Below are 17,500 nucleotides of genomic sequence, written 5' to 3' on the forward strand. Positions count from 1 at the left end.
GCTGTATTGGTACTTTTAGTGTAGTAAAGGATATGAATACTTCTTCCACCACTGACCCTCGCATGGATACTAGAAAGGTCTTTACCCATCCAATCTGAATGTGATGGAGACCTGAAGAAGGCTTATGACTGCTTCTCAAGTTATCATTTGAGGTGCTGAGGCTGATGCTCAAAGCCATCCAGTGTTTGTTGGGATCTTTCAAAGTTATGTCTTTGTCAGCAGTTCTATCAATGATTTCTAAGGACAGAACCTCCAGGCCTCAGGGTGATTGAGGTGGTTCATCATGTGACCAGGACACCTCTTGGACACATTTACTGGGAGGAGACCCAGACCCAGAACACACTGGAGGGATTATACTGTATATCCATGTGTATATCTGAACCATGTGTCTGGAGAGAAGGATGTCTGCACTACTCTGTTTAGCCTGCTGTTACTGCAATTAAAGCCCAGATAAAACAGATGGATGACTGAAAGTAAGCAAGTTCTTCAGCTGGTAATTCAGATCTACCCCATTGCGAAGGTATTTGGCCACATAGCGTGTGACATGAGGGTTGTCAGGATCGATCCTCAGCGCTCTCTCTACCAGGTCTTTAGCCTCTTGGTGTTTCTGGTTGGTAGCTAACATTATAGCCAGCATGGACAGCAGAATGCCATCGTCAGGGTTGACCTCCAGGGCTCGGCGAAGCTGTTTGATGGCCGGTGACTCCTCTATGTTCACGGATGTTTCTAAAGCTCTCTGCAAATGAGAATTCGATTAGTGTACTGGTTTGAATTCTTGGACTAGAAATCTTCCCTCAGCTTTCATGTCAAAAAAAAAGATAAGTCATTGAAACTTCTGAGACACACACAGACATTTGATTAACTGATTGACCACATGCAGAGTGCCAGTTTGGCCCAGCCAAGATCCTGTAAGACTATAACTTTGTTCACTGTTGATGTTTATCAGAAAACTGACCGGTGCTCTCCGGTAGAGGGCAATAGCCAAACCAGCGTTCCACTCGCTGTCATCAGGCTGCAGCTCCAACGCTTTGTGGAAGCATTCAATAGCTTTGGTGTAGTAACTCCACGAAAACTTGAGGTAGGTCCAGGCCTTCTCTCCATACACCTCTGGGTGGAGAACTGAGGAGGAACTGGTAGGATACTTCACCTGTAGAGAGGGAGGGAAGAGCAAGCGGAGACAGAAAGGAGACTCTGTTTTATCTCGTGTCTAAATATTCTGCTGTCTGATACCTGGCTTGGACTATGAGCTGTACTTTCTCATTTTTCATAGGGTCAGGGTTGGGGAAGGTCAAAGGGGAGTCTCCAAACCAAACTTCCACCATATTGTTTTTTTGCTGGTTTGCAGTCAGGTGACAGTCATAAGAAACCAGACACAATTTATACCTCGCAGACCAAAGTCTAAAACATTTCTAGAGTCCAGTTAAGAAAAGATGTCAAGAGTTCAACTGGCCTAAAGCCACTGAAACAAAGGATGGTTTAGACCTTTTAGTCCTTACAGCTGGTACCCTGAAACAAAGGCCAGGTGGAACTAACTCAAACTGAACAAAGGATGATCTGGACGAGCCTTCCTAAGAACATGCTTACTATAGACGCCTCACGTCAGTCATTTTACTGGACACTTTGACAGGCTGAGTCATCATGGATCCACAAAGCTTCAAAGAGTTCAGTTTTCTAAGAATGTAAAGACACTGTTGAGAAACATTTGATTTGAAAGTTTGTGATCAATAACTGATATTTGTAATTATCTACCAAATGGATCTTGGAAGCCCTGTCCTTCTTCCTGCTCCTGTAAGAGGCTGATAATCACTGTATCATCAGCACATTTACAATATGCTGATTCTTACAGACAGATACAGTGTTTGGAAGAAAACTAGTTTCATGGTATAATCAAAAATATATTATACCAGTATATACCAGTATATCTTCACCCTCTACCAGTATGTGTGTGTTACAGCAGAGTGTGTATACCAGTATATCTTCACCCTCTACCAGTATGTGTGTGTTACAGCAGAGTGTATATACCAGTATATCTTCACCCTCTACCAGTATGTGTGTGTTACAGCAGAGTGTGTATACCAGTATATCTTCACCCTCTACCAGTATGTGTGTGTTACAGCAGAGTGTGTATACCAGTATATCCTCCACTCTCTACCAGTATGTGTGTTACAGCAGAGTGTGTATACCAGTATATCTTCCACCCTCTACCAGTATGTGTGTGTTACAGCAGAGTGTGTATACCAGTATATCCTCCACTCTCTGGCAGTGTGTGTGTGACTGTGTGTAGTCTCCAGTGTGGTAGTTCAGCCAGGCCAGATCTCCGTATGTCACGATGAGCCGCCGCTCGCTCTCCTCACCAAAACACTCTCTGGTCTCCTCCTCTGATTGGTTGAGCAGTGACGCCGCCTCCTCTGGTCGACCCTGAAGATACCTGAGGACAGACGGATCATTGTGAGATGTTTCAGTTTAGCATTAGCATTGTAGCTTGTTTCAACAAGCTACAATGCTAATGTTGCTAACCGAGACTCAAACAGTCGGTGAGTTTTTCTTTCTATCTATCTATCTATCTATCTATTTATCTATCTATCTGTCTATCTGTCTATCTGTCTATCTATCTATCTGTCTATCTATCTATCTGTCTATCTATCTGTCTGTCTGTCTATCTATCTATCTATCTATCTGTCTATCTATCTATCTATCTATCTATCTATCTATCTATCTATCTATCTATCTGTCTGTCTATCTATCTATTTATCTATCTATCTATCTATCTATCTATCTATCTATCTATCTATCTATCTATCTATCTATCTATCTGTCTATCTGTCTATCTATCATAAATAAATAAATAACCCATTGGAGGGTAAATACAGAGCATGTCAGACAGCCAAAGTGATCTTTCCACACTGTACCAGACATAAGCTAAGAAGTTGCAGGACAGAGCGACCGCCCCCCGCCGTCCCAGCCGGAGCTTGATGTGTTCCTGCAGCCTCGTGCTGAGGCTCTCCAGGTCCATGTCCTGCGGGTCCAGATCCCAGGTGAAGCGACACTGCAGCTGCAGCAGCCGGCAGCGCAGAGCGCTCGCATGGCTGCAGAGTCACAGAGGACACATTTATAACTAATTATTATTATTGTTTCACATTTAGCTGCAGAGTCAAGATCCACACGTCAAAATCAGAGTTTGGGATTAAAGGAATGTTCACAATGTTTCCACTGAAAACCAGTCAGCAGTAACAAATCCACACTGAGACTGCTTCTCTGGCTGTAATCTGATAGTACTTAATAGTACTCCAGGTACTTTATGGTACTCCAGGTACTTTATGGTACTCCAGGTACTTTATGGTACTCCAGGTACTTTATGGTACTCCAGGTACTTTAAGGTATTTTAAGGTAATTTAAGGTACCTTTAGGTACTTCAGGTACGTTATGGTACTTTACGGTAATTTTAGATAACTTTAGGTACTTTAAGGTACTCTGGGGTACTTTAAAGTACTCTGAGGTACTTTAAGGTGGACTCATACTGACTGTATAATACTGCAGGCTGGTTCAGACTGATGATGTTTTCACATGAGGATTCTTTAGGTTTTTCATGTTTAAATCAGCTTTAAAACAAACTGACCTCATGCTGACGTGTTCACGGTTCAGACTCTTCCTCACTGAGCGGAGCGATGATGAAGATGAAGGTGATGATGATGATGATGATGATATGAGGGAGATTCAGTGTTCATTAGGTGAGTTACTGATCCGGCTGCTCAGAGACGGAACAGAAACTCAGATCAGGTTCAGATCGAAGAAACGAAACTGAAACCCATTTATTACCAGCATGATGCCTTCACTGACCTCTCTGAAGTCACGTAAAGTAGAGCGTTACTTTCCACCACTGCTGCAGACTGAAGCTCAATCAGCCAGGAAAGAGCTCACCAGAGCTGTGTCACTGGCAACGATTCGTTCAAAAGAACAAAGTGAACTGAAGTGAACTTTTTACACATCAACTAAAATCAGACTGTATAGAAACAAGTGAGCGTCCCAAACCACATTTTCTAATTATCATAAAAATGTATTTTTATGTTTCCTCACATGAATCTGCAGACTGGACGACCAAAATGTTTTTCTGTGTTTGATCCTTAAAAACCAACAAAGAAAAAAATAAATCAAATTTCCTAAAACTTGTTGAATTACAAACAGCAGAAAGTCAAGATGGAAAAATGTTCATGAACTTCTTTTGACTTTTATCTCGCTGTCAACAGTCATTTTACTTCTGCTGTCTGTAAACAGCTCTGAGGGTGAAAACGTGTGAAACTCTGCATTTCCTCCTGTCTACTTTATTACCCAGCATGCCCTGCAGGGGGCGCCATTAACCTTAGAGCAGTCAGGGGCGACTTCATGAGGAACACAGAACACACATCCAGCTGTGAAACATCGTCTCATGTTCAGAGATAAACATGAAAAATTGCTTCATCCGTCTCCTTATGTTAGAGGTTAGAGGGTCATGGGCCTGGAGGGATAACTGTCTGTCCATAGTAGGTGGTCTTGTGTCCTTTTTGGTCTCCGTTGGTGCAAGGAGCAGGAAGAGGCCTTATAAGGCAGGGTGGGAGGGGCTGTGGTGACGTCATAAAGTCTATAAAAGCAGCAGAGACGGTGAAAGTGAGACACTGAAACTGATCTTATGGCAGGATGTTGTTGCAGCCTCTCTGGACATTCACGCTGGGACACTCGTCCCTCCTGCGCTCACCCCTGTTCCCCGTCCTCTTCTCGCTCGGCGTCTACCTGGCCTGCTGCCTGCCCTTCCTGCTGCTGGACGCGCTGTCCCGCAGGTGGGCCCTGGTGCGCAGGTACAAGCTGCAGCCTCAGAGCTCCGTCAGCTGGGCCTCGGTGCGGAGCTGCTTGGCTCTGACGCTCTACAACCACCTGGTCTTCATCTTCCCGCTGACCGTGATGCACTGGTACCTGAGGCCCGTCCACCTGCCCGAGGAGGCCCCGCCCCTGCCTCACCTGCTGGCCCAGGTGCTGGTCTGCCTGCTGCTCTTCGACTTCCAGAGCTTCGTCTGGCACCTGCTGCACCACAGAGTGCCCTGGCTCTACCGCACCTTCCACAAGGTTGGTACTGACAGCTCGGATTAACACGCTGCCGTTATAATCAATGAATACAGACTCAGACTGAGCTGAAATGTGCAGGACAGACATAAAAGAACTGAATCTGACTCACGAAACACCAAATTTAATCTCTGAATGCTGCAAATATGTAAATATGTATTACTTTATGTGGTTTGCATGACAGCTTTATATTCTCATGAATATTCTTCTTCTGCAGCATCTATTTATTCACACACACCTGATCAATAACAGTTATACCTTTATTATGAAATGACTTTAGTGTTAGTAGTGATAGTTCATGAGGAAAGCAGCTCTGCTTCTTCTCTTCACTCTGGAGTTTGCTGAGTCGAGCTGCAGCGTTAAAATATAAGAATAAATCAAACTTAAAGTTTCTTCTTCTCCCCCCTGCAGGTGCACCACACCTACACCTCCACCTCCGCCCTCACCACCGAGTACTCGGGGGCCTGGGAGACTCTCAGCCTGGGCTTCTTCGCCGCCGTTAACCCCTTCCTCCTGGGCTGCCACCCGCTGACCGAGCTGGCCTTCTTCATCCTCAACATCTGGCTGTCGGTGGAGGATCACTGCGGCTACGACCTGCCCTGCTCCACCCACCGCCTGGTGCCGCTCGGGCTGTACGGAGGATCCCGACACCACGACCTGCACCACCTCAAGTCCAAGTGCAACTACGCCCCCTACTTCACCCACTGGGACCGACTGGCTGGGACACTGAGCACTCAAGACTGAACTGATGGAGGACTTAATAAACTGATGGAGGACTTAATAAACTGATGGAGGACTTAATAAACTGATGGAGGGTTTGGGGGGTTTGGGGGGTTCGGTAGGAGTTTTGTGAACTGATGTAAAAGTTCATGAATGTTCCCCTCAGATCATCTTTCACATTAAAATAGACACTTTCTGGATGTCTGTATATTAGAAACTATTTATTTATTTATTAACATATTTATTTATTAACTCTTCATGATATTATTATTAATCTGTGAAGCCTGTTTGACTTTAATCACTGCAGAAAGAACACAAGTGAAGAAGATTCAGTCTGAACGTCGTCTGAACGTCGTCTGAACGTCGTCTGAACGTCGTCTGAACGTCGTCTGAACGTCGTCTGAACGTCGTCTGAACGCTTCCAGAAGAAGAAAATCAGATTTCAGGACTGAACTTGTTAACTTGACATGTTTTGTTGAGTCATTCTGCAGTTTGCTGTATATTATATTAATATTATACAAATCAGAACAAAGTGTTCATATTGAACATTATGGTTTTTATTGTCATATTACTGTAATATTGATGTTTGGAACGAGACTGCTGGTTGACACACTGGATGTTTTAAAGATGGATGACAGGAAGTGGAAGGACTGAGGAGGAGGAGTGTGAGGTGGGAACATGATGAAGGTTTCTGGTTGAAACTTGGACTGAATGAAATGAAATGAAATGAAATGAAATGAAATGTGAAAACATGATTTCTGTGAAGTGTTTAATAAACTGTAAAGAATAAACTTTATGAACAAAAAGAGAATCAGAGTCCGAGAATTTCTGCCGTCCAATAAACAACAATCAGGTCAATAAACAGGCCGCAGCAAATCAATAGATCATAAACATATCAACAAACAAACAAACAAACAGATAGTTCACTATTTAGTAGTAGTTCAGGCTGTTTCCAGGCTGTTTCCAGGCTGTTTCCAGGCTGTTTTCAGGTCATTTTCAGGCTGTTTTCAGGCTGTTTTCAGGTCATTTTCAGGCTGTTTTTCAGGCTGTTTTCAGGTCATTTTCAGGCTGTTTTCAGGTCATTTTAAGTCATTTTCAGGCTGTTTTCAGGCTGTTTCCAGGCTGTTTCCAGGCTGTTTCCAGGTCGTGTTCTCAGGTGTTTCAGACTCCTCCTGATTAACAGAAGTTAGACCTGCTGTCCATCAGCTCTCTGTCTGTCATCTGATCGGACAGATTTACTGTCTGAAGCTTCGGATGAACAAATCATTCAAGTCTGAACATGTTTGTTTCTCGACATATAAACGTGAATCATGGAAACGTTCCTGGAGGAACAGAAGTCAGATCAGATCACACCAGGCGTAATGAGTTGAATGAATGTGGGACTGAACTGTTGGGTCAGTATGTGTTAATACTGATGGATATCAGCTCATATCTGAGTGTCTTTATTGGATCTGATAAACTGGCTCTGACACAGAGGAGTGACGCACCGCTGATGCTGCTGCTGTTCTTTAATCTGTTTGATTTATGATGTTGGTCCAATTTTATCAGCTGGAAACACAACAAAGTTCAGGAAGAGCTCTAAAAGAATCGCTAACAGGAACTTTGACTTTCAGGGCGAGTACACTGAAAAATCATTAACGTTTCACTGAGTGAAACTAACAGAGAAGGTGAAAGGTTTCTGTAATTCACTCCAACATCAGAAATGTTTCACCCACATCTTCATTTTGTTGTGAAACTTTCTGCTTGTTAGACATGAAGAGAGAGAGACGTTTCCCAGCAGCAGCAGCAGCAGCAGCAGCAGCAGGATGTTTGCAACATTCGTCATGTTCATTCATCAGGAGGGTGAAGTGTTTGCTGATTATTAACTTCCCAGGAAGCCTCAAACTCAATGAACCATTTACACATAAACTCTTCATGCTGCACAATAAAGCAGATGTTAGTTTAATCAGTGAAACACGTGTTCAGCTCTGTTCAGCAGCTGAATGTCTGCAGGCCGACGGCTCCTCACATACAGCATAGTTCAAACAATTATAATCACATTTAGATCAGCGTGACGGCACACCTACATTCCTCATCACCAGATATTACTCTGCTGTTTCCATGGCAACGTTGTAACTGCCAGAGCCGGAGCAAAAACCAGTAGCCGACAGTACTGGTACAAAACGGATGATTTTATGGTTAACTGTGGGGATGGATGAAGTCAGTGCAAACACTGAGCAGGTACTGGTTACAAACATAGACTGTAAAACATATGGAAGCCTCGACTGTAGCGATTTGACCGTCGCCATCTTGGATTTGGCCGTCGCCATATTTGATTTTTGGAGTCAGAAGTGACCATATTTGGACAAGAGGGTGGCGCTGACCGTAGCACTAGCTGCTAGCTTGGTTAGCACGGTGCATTTACAATCTATGGTTAACAGTGATAAACTAATGCTAATGCTAATGCTAATTTTCACTAGCGAAAAACAGGCCTAAAACCGTTAAAACTAAATGTGCTCACCGGAAAAACTGATCATCCGACTCATCGATGAGTCTTTTTATTAAAACCAAACGCTGAACAAGACTTTTTTTAGGCGACAACAATCTTACAGTTAACTTTAGTGAACTGATAACGCTGTGAAATAGCAGAGGCTACGCCTATACGCCATGGTTACGCCACGTAAGCAACGCTGTTGCCATGGTAGCGACTTGTCAATCACAACGTAGCCCCGTCCTAAAGCATCTGCTGCTTTATTGTCTATTTTACTGACAGTATGAACATCATGCTGTGTTGAAGAAGACCTGATGATGGTGAGGAACGCACCACGAGGCCTGGTGAACAGACGGTGGGAGGAAACTTACATAATCAAACAAGATTCAACAGGTGAGTTAATCAAAGAGCAACATCAAGGAGGCCGAAAGACTTGTAAAGTCTTGCATAATAGTATAATAAAATAATAATAGATGTTCTGGAGAAACATGGTCAGACTCGCCTGTTTCATTTCTGCTTTAAGGGACCAAATATGTGACACTAACCTTCAACAGGAAACACAGAACCACAAAAACCATTACGAAAGGGATCATCAGAGCAGAAGCAGCTCTATGTTTGCAGAAGTGTGAACAGTGAACCTCACATGTGTCTCCGGAGACAGGAAGTCAGAGACATCACATCTGGATGACGGGACACTGGAGCGACACGTAGCCTGTGAACAACAACGTCATGTGACTGATGCTGCTGTATGTAGGAGCATTAATATATTATAATATCAGATCATTTCTCCTTAATCTGTTTATCTTCAGTCTGTGATTCTGAGACCCTGAAACATATTATTGTTGTTTGTCTGGTAGAAAAACTCTTGTCAGAACATTTAATAAACTATCTGAAACATGTTTGTTCTTTATTTCAAAGCTAATTTACACAATAACCTGAAATCTGATCAGAAAAAAGCAGCCAAAAATGTTTTGTTAGGATGTATATACATATATATATAATTATTATTACACAGTGTATTAACTCTGTTCAGCCTTGATGTTACTTGACGCTCCGGCTACTAGCTTAAAAACACAAGTTAACAGACGTAGCGTAGCGTAGCGTAGCGTAGCGTAGCGTAGCATCGGCTGCCTGACCGACTCAACAGGGACCAGAAATCATCCGTCAGGTCGTCACTAAGGCTCGGCCTACTTGCTGGAGTAGTAAACTACTGACCTGACCTGATGATTTCCAGGTATTAGTCAGACCCCAGTGTATTTCCATGGAGTACTGGCTTTATTTTTTATAATCACATCATCACATTGGAGGATGAGTTTTACTCCAGCGATGCTTTCAGACCTCTGAGCAGCTGTAATGTTGCTTCAATATAACGAGCTTTTTAAAATACAACACATTGTTAAAGATGAAACCAGTGGTTTCCAACCAAAGCAGTGTGTAGTCAGGGGTCACAGCTCCTCTAAAATAACCTTCTCTCGTGCTTTCACAAGAGTTTCCTCTCACTTCCCTTTGCACAGTATTTTTACTCTGTTGCATCACAGCTCTTCTTTTCAACTGAAGTCATGTTCATTCAAATTTTATGGCCCAATATTTCAAATCACACATCATCCTCAGGGACTTCCTGTTCAGATGAGGAAAAACTCACGAAACCCTTTAATAGGAAAAAAGCTCAGGAGGAGCAGCGGAGGAGGATCCGTCTGCAGATGTGCAACAGATGTGAAGATTACAGCACGCAACGAGATCATAAAAGTTGTAAAATTGGATCTGAGCTCTTGCTGAGGTTTTCTGCTGCTGCCTGATCAGACATGGCGGCGGCGGCGGCGGTGTTTTAGTGTGTTTCATGTGGAGTTCCTTCTCTGCACGCTGACTCACTTCCTTCCTCTTTCCTCTGGGGCCTCAGGAGGATTTCCCCCCCACCCCCCCCCCCCCCCACCACCACCAGGTCTTCAGAGCTCCTGCAGGATGTTGGCTAATCTCTGATGAGTCATGTGAAGCTGCTGCGAGGTAAATGCCTCAGCTGTGACTCATCTTGATCCTTCATGGGAAAGATTTCCAATGTAACGGTGTAAATGTCAAGATCCCAAAAAGTTCCAACACATGAATCAGAGCTCCAGTGTTTTACAGAGGTGATGATGTCATCATGCTGGTATTTCACCGCTGTCACAATTCATACAGACTCATCACCATCACATTATTTTAGAGAATTTGTGAAATTCAGCAGCTGAGAAATTTCAGAGGAGTCAGAAAAGCTGAAATCACCTGAAGATGAGACAACAGCAGCAGCTTCAGTGTCCACACGTCCTGAAATCATCCGTCATCTGTCTGCACGTCACTGACGAACAATCACGATGTTTGCTGTCTCGCTCTGCTGGTCACATTCAGGGAAGTGAAACGATCACATCAGAGGTCACTGACTGGCTGAGAAAGTCAAGATGTGAAAGTTAAGCACTTTATTTGAACATGTGCAGCCGTATTTTATTTAGTAGATGAGATTATTATTATTAAACACACATATATGATCAGCTCTGTGTTTTTGAATTGGTTTGACAGTCAGGTATTGATTACATGCAGATGTAATATCAATCACACTAAACAGTTAAACATTATGATCATCTGGAAATGTTCTCTAACTGGACCTTTAGTTGAATCCCGCTGATCAAACAGACGATGATGCAATTTGGTCCAAATGATGAGAAAAAAACTGAAAGAAATGTGACGCTGGTTTAGTTTTAGTCACTCTGCCAGAGAAACGTCGGTTACACAGCAGGAAATTATAGAAAAGAACAAATATGCTGATATATCAGAGTAGTTACACTGGAACCAACAGCAGGAAACCTGTCCACATATATACACGTCATGTGATCTGTAACACGGTTACTATGGTGACCACAGACTGACGTCACCACCACCTGTTGTTTTCATGGAGGCAGGTGAGATGCAGCTTAATAATTAATGTGATGTTTTTATGTGATGTTGTGCAGCATCATTCTGCTACAGACAACTTTCACTGCTTCATTCTCTTCTTCTCTGTTCGTTTCTCTGCTCAAGCTTCAGTTCATCACACAGCGAACACGACTCTGCTCTTCAGATCACTGAAACACATTTTAAAACCAAGTTTTAAAAGCTTTTAACTGCAAAAAAAAAAAAAAAAAAACAGTTTCTTAAAGGACGATGAGCAGCAGTGGAATGATTTATTATTTATGAAGAAGACAACAGAAAACTCTTCATATATTTATGCTGATATATCTGCTATTTATTTAAAGGATAAACCTTCCAGGAAGCTGAGACTTGTGCGTCCAGTCTGGCACATAAACAGAGCAGCTAAAGCTACAGCAGGAAGAACTGATTATATTACAGGTTAAAGTACACAAAACAATTCAAGACAATAAATCAATTCCATCAATCAATTATCAATCAATAATTTCTCCGACTGGCATTGTTTGTGACAGGAACAAAAAGATCATATACACAGCAGCTCAGGATGCTGCTTGCTGTTAAATATTGGACTGGACTAGTGTTAGCCTTAGCGATAGCGTTAGCATGCTACCTGTTTCTAGACCCTGCAGTGAAGACGAGGTCGTCACTCTCTGCTAACGATCCTCTGACCTGCAGCAACTCGTTCCCACCTACACACACCTGCACACACACACACACACACACACACACACACACACACACACCCCCCCCCCCCCCCACACACACACACACACACACACTTGCACACACACACACACACACACACACACACACAGACACACACCTGCACACACACACACACACACACACACACTTGCACACACACACACACACACACACACACACTTGCACACACACAGACACACACACACACACACACATACCTGCACACACACACACACACACACACACTCACACACACCTGTACATACCTGTTGTCTGCATACCTGAGCTCATGTTGGGTCACATGTTGCAGCAGGACGAAGCTGCTGGTTGTGATTTCAATCTGATTTCAGATTAGTAGTATTAACAGTATTATTAGTAGTATTAGTATTATTATTAGTAGTAGTATTATTAGTAGTAGTAGTAGTAGTAGTATTAGTAGTATTAATAGTATTAGTATTAGTAGTAGTAGTATTAATAGTAGTAGTATTAGTATTATTAGTAGTATTAGTATTATTAGTATTAGTATTATTAATAGTATTAGTATTATTATTAGTAGTAGTATTAATAGTATTAGTATTATTATTAGTATTAGTAGTATTAGTATTATTAGTAGTATTAGTATTATTAGTATTAGTATTATTAGTAGTATTAGTATTATTAGTAGTATTAATAGTATTATTATTAGTAGTAGTAGTATTAATAGTATTAGTATTATTATTAGTAGTAGTATTAATAGTATTAGTATTATTATTAGTAGTAGTAGTATTAGTATTATTAGTAGTATTATTAGTAGTAGTAGTATTAGTATTATTAGTATTATTATTAGTAGTAGTATTAGTATTAGTAGTAGTATTAATAGTATTATTATTAGTAGTAGTAGTATTAATAGTATTAGTATTATTATTAGTAGTAGTATTAATAGTATTAGTATTATTATTAGTAGTAGTAGTATTAGTATTATTAGTAGTATAATCATCATAGATGCATTAACGTGTCGCAGCCTCTGAATGTTGCAGCAGATGTTTTCCATTTAATGAATCTATTTTGGAGCTTTCCATCACATCACATGATCTTCATCAGCAGGAGTCCTCTGTGTGATAGAAAGCTCCTGAACAGCTACTAAATGGACTTGATGCAACAGTTTATATTCAGTCAGGAAGTTTCATCACATTCAATTCTTGAGAATGTTTTGTGTGTAAAGTTTGAATCATGAGTAAGCAGGCAATAAATAATAAACTCCATGTTTATTTTAACAGGGTGGGGGGGGGGGGGGGGGGGGGGGGGGGGGGGGGGGGGGGTCACGAACAGAGAGCGCTGACCTCGTCAATACTAGAGAATCAGAGAGCAGACGGCCCGTCTGACTCTGCTGACGTGTTTCCTCCACAGTTTATCAAACACTGACATTCGGATTCAGAAGAAAAGCAGATTGTTTCTCTGAAGTCACATTAAAGGAGCAGTTCAGAGTGTCCACCGTCATTTACAGTCATTTACAGTCATTTACAGTCATTTACAGTCATTTACAGTCATTTACAGTCATTTACAGTCATTTACAGTCTTTTCAGCATCACATTCCCTCTTTGTGTAAAAAAAGAAAAATCTATATTTTTACAGATTTTTTTTCCTTTATTTCAAAAATACAGGAAAATGTAATTTGTTATATTCTTAAAAAAAAAATTAAATTAAATGTTTTATTGATGGTATAGAATTTTATTACATTAAATATAGAATATAGAAGATTTTTATATAAAGTTATATAATTAAACTCAATTTATACATTTCTGTCATTTCAAGCCTGATTATTTGCATAATAGCAGTATTAATTTATATAGTTTATAGAGGTAGAAATACCCTTATTTATCATTAAAAAGCCAAAAAAACAACAACACAATTTTATGCAAAATTAAAACTATGCATTTTATTTTAATGACAGAATATTACTGTATTTTTATGAGATGGTTATTTTACTGTTGTTATAACAATAAAGCTGCTCTGTATGTTGCTGCAGTTTTCTTCAGTGCAGTTTGGCAGTAAGTTAGTTAATAAAACCCAGATTCTGTTCCAGCTGCCAGAGCTGTGTAACAGTGTATAATAACAAAAAGAGGAACTTTGGCACTAAAAAGACTGTAACGTTGAAAGATATCTACTGGATTTGACTCATTTGGACGCTGAAGCTTCATATTAGCTTCAGACTGTGGATTTACACTGTAAGGTCATTATGAAGGGATCTTCTAATGGGACGAATGATTACAGCATTAAACAGCTTTAATGTTCATTTGATGACTGAATGTTGGTTTAAGACACTTCTTTAAATCCCAGTTTAACACCTGGACGTACCTGCAGGGTTTGTGACATCCCAGTTTGTTCCCAGTATGCAGCTGACACCAGTGTGATGTGGAAACACTGAGACGACTTTTACAGTGAAGGAGACGTCTTTATTTACAGATTCACAGATTCTGCAGTTTTAATGAGGAAGAAGAAGAAGATGATGTTTAATAAAAACTAAATCAGACACAAACTCAGATTCAAAGTATTTTACAGGTTTTAAAACACGTCTGCAGGACGTCTCAGTGTCTCTGCTGAAAACAAGACAAAAGACATTCCAACACACTGACCGAGAGACGGAACAGGGTGTGTGTGTGTGTGTGTGTGTGTGTGTGTGTGTGTGTCTGTGTGTGTGTGTGTGTGTGTGTGTGTGTGTGTGTGTGTGTGTCTGTGTGTGTGTGTGTGTGTGTCTGTGTGTGTGTGTGTGTGTGTGTGTGTGTGTCTGTGTGTCTGTGTGTGTGTGTGTGTGTGTGTGTGTGTGTGTGTGTGTGTGTCTGTGTGTGTGTGTGTGTGTGTGTGTGTGTGTGTGTGTGTGTGTCTGTGTGTGTGTGTGTGTGTGTCTGTGTGTGTGTGTGTGTGTGTGTGTGTGTGTCTGTGTGTCTGTGTGTGTGTGTGTGTGTGTGTGTGTGTGTGTGTGTGTCTGTGTGTGTGTGTGTGTGTGTCTGTGTGTGTGTGTGTGTGTGTGTGTGTGTGTCTGTGTGTGTGTGTGTGTGTGAGTGTGTGTGTGTGTGAGTGTGTCTGTGTGTGTGTGTGTGTGTGTGTGTCTGTGTGTTATTGTCATTTTTTCTAATCTCACTTCCTGTCGTGAGGAGCTGCCAGGGTTTTCCTTCTGGGAAATTCCAGTCTGATGTTGTTTCTCGTCAGTCATGTGACTCGTCTATAAATATGTATTATACCATCACACAAACCTTTTATATTTATATTTATATTTATATTTATATTTATGTTGAATCTATTTTTATTATATTATATGCTGGTTCCTTATTTCCTCATGTGCAGTATTTATTGTTTGTATTGTTTACTGTTTACTGTTTACAGATGACGTCTGTTATTCTGCACAAATGACAAACTTGAACTTGAGATACAAACTGATTTAAATTCATTACAAACACAGAGCCACATGTGTAGCTGTCTACAGAACGAACTATCTATCTATCTATCTATCTATCTACAGGAACGAGTCATAGAAAGGCAGCAGGAAGCTCTCGTCTGGTGTTCTGGTTGAATATAGATGTATCTCAGTGTGAATACATGTTAAACTGGTTGAATATAGATGTATCTCAGTGTGAATACGTGTTAAACTGGTTGAATATAGATGTATCTCAGTGTGAATACATGTTAAACTGGTTGAATATAGATGTATCTCAGTATGAATACGTGTTAAACTGGTTGAATATAGATGTATCTCAGTGTGAATACATGTTAAACTGGTTGAATATAGATGTATCTCAGTATGAATACGTGTTAAACTGGTTGAATATAGATGTATCTCAGTGTGAATACGTGTTAAACTGGTTGAATATAGATGTATCTCAGTATGAATACGTGTTAAACTGGTTGAATATAGATGTATCTCAGTGTGAATACGTGTTAAACTGGTTGAATATAGATGTATCTCAGTGTGAATACGTGTTAAACTGGTTGAATATAGATGTATCTCAGTGTTAATACATGTTAAACTGGTTGAATATAGATGTATATCAGTGTTAATACGTGTTAAACTGGTTGAATATAGATGTATCTCAGTGTGAATACGTGTTAAACTGGTTGAATATAGATGTATCTCAGTGTGAATACGTGTTAAACTGGTTGAATATAGATGTATCTCAGTGTGAATACGTGTTAAACTGGTTGAATATAGATGTATCTCAGTGTGAATACGTGTTAAACTGGTTGAATATAGATGTATCTCAGTGTGAATACGTGTTAAACTGGTTGAATATAGATGTATCTCAGTGTTAATACGTGTTAAACTGGTTGAATATAGATGTATATCAGTGTTAATACGTGTTAAACTGGTTGAATATAGATGTATCTCAGTGTGAATACGTGTTAAACTGGTTGAATATAGATGTATATCAGTGTTAATACGTGTTAAACTGGTTGAATATAGATGTATCTCAGTGTGAATACATGTTAAACTGGTTGAATATAGATGTATCTCAGTGTGAATACATATTAAACTGGTTGAATATAGATGTATCTCAGTATGAATACGTGTTAAACTGGTTGAATATAGATGTATCTCAGTGTGAATACGTGTTAAACTGGTTGAATATAGATGTATCTCAGTGTTAATACATGTTAAACTGGTTGAATATAGATGTATCTCAGTGTGAATATGTGTTAAACTGGTTGAATATAGATGTATCTCAGTGTGAATACATGTTAAACTGGTTGAATATAGATGTATCTCAGTGTTAATACATGTTAAACTGGTTGAATATAGATGTATATCAGTGTTAATACGTGTTAAACTGGTTGAATATAGATGTATCTCAGTGTGAATACGTGTTAAACTGGTTGAATATAGATGTATCTCAGTGTGAATACGTGTTAAACTGGTTGAATATAGATGTATCTCAGTGTTAATACGTGTTAAACTGGTTGAATATAGATGTATATCAGTGTTAATACGTGTTAAACTGGTTGAATATAGATGTATCTCAGTGTGAATACATGTTAAACTGGTTGAATATAGATGTATCTCAGTGTTAATACATATTAAACTGGTTGAATATAGATGTATCTCAGTGTGAATACATATTAAACTGGTTGAATATAGATGTATCTCAGTGTTAATACATATTAAACTGGTTGAATATAGATGTATCTCAGTGTGAATACGTGTTAAACTGGTTGAATATAGATGTATCTCAGTGTTAATACATATTAAACTGGTTGAATATAGATGTATCTCAGTGTGAATACATGTTAAACTGGTTGAATATAGATGTATCTCAGTGTGAATACATATTAAACTGGTTGAATATAGATGTATCTCAGTGTGAATACATGTTAAACTGGTTGAATATAGATGTATCTCAGTGTGAATACATGTTAAACTGGTTGAATATAGATGTATCTCAGTGTGAATACATATTAAACTGGTTGAATATAGATGTATCTCAGTGTGAATACATGTTAAACTGGTTGAATATAGATGTATCTCAGTGTGAATACATGTTAAACTGGTTGAATATAGATGTATCTCAGTGTTAATACATGTTAAACTGGTTGAATATAGATGTATCTCAG

General features: G+C 40.1%; 2 protein-coding genes and 1 long non-coding RNA gene across 6 annotated transcripts in view; 1 reads left to right on the forward strand and 2 right to left on the reverse strand.

The window, feature by feature from the left end:
* Positions 1–4,557, reverse strand: part of LOC122971670 (interferon-induced protein with tetratricopeptide repeats 5-like) — an 11,040-nt gene extending 6,483 nt beyond the window's left edge. For 2 of the 4 annotated variants that reach the window (XM_044338411.1, XM_044338412.1), the window contains exons 1-5: positions 3,617–3,795; positions 2,910–3,086; positions 2,239–2,428; positions 956–1,147; positions 509–736 (exon numbers count right to left, since the gene is read on the reverse strand). In XM_044338411.1, the coding sequence (XP_044194346.1) occupies positions 509–736; positions 956–1,147; positions 2,239–2,428; positions 2,910–3,086; positions 3,617–3,621 (792 nt within the window). In that variant the 5' untranslated portion in view covers positions 3,622–3,795. Of the gene's footprint in view, positions 1–508; positions 737–955; positions 1,148–2,183; positions 2,199–2,238; positions 2,429–2,909; positions 3,087–3,616; positions 3,796–3,837 lie in introns of those variants that run through there. The other 2 variants (XM_044338409.1, XM_044338410.1) reach the window with 2 other exon arrangements.
* A 77-nt stretch (positions 4,558–4,634) lies between these two features.
* Positions 4,635–5,844, forward strand: ch25h (cholesterol 25-hydroxylase). Its single transcript, XM_044338413.1, has 2 exons — positions 4,635–5,094; positions 5,503–5,844. Exons 1-2 carry the CDS (start codon positions 4,672–4,674, stop codon positions 5,833–5,835), a joined length of 756 nt encoding a protein of 251 aa, XP_044194348.1. The 5' UTR covers positions 4,635–4,671; the 3' UTR covers positions 5,836–5,844.
* Positions 5,845–5,912: 68 nt separating this feature from the next.
* Positions 5,913–6,842, reverse strand: LOC122971673. The gene is made up of 2 exons (XR_006399544.1): positions 6,196–6,842; positions 5,913–6,145 (listed from the first exon to the last, which is right to left on the reverse strand). It is a non-coding gene; the product is annotated as an uncharacterized LOC122971673 (long non-coding RNA).
* Positions 6,843–17,500: the final 10,658 nt, after the last annotated feature.

Source organism: Thunnus albacares, chromosome 20 (genome assembly GCF_914725855.1).
Source record: "Thunnus albacares chromosome 20, fThuAlb1.1, whole genome shotgun sequence".
Lineage (NCBI taxonomy): Eukaryota > Metazoa > Chordata > Actinopteri > Scombriformes > Scombridae > Thunnus > Thunnus albacares.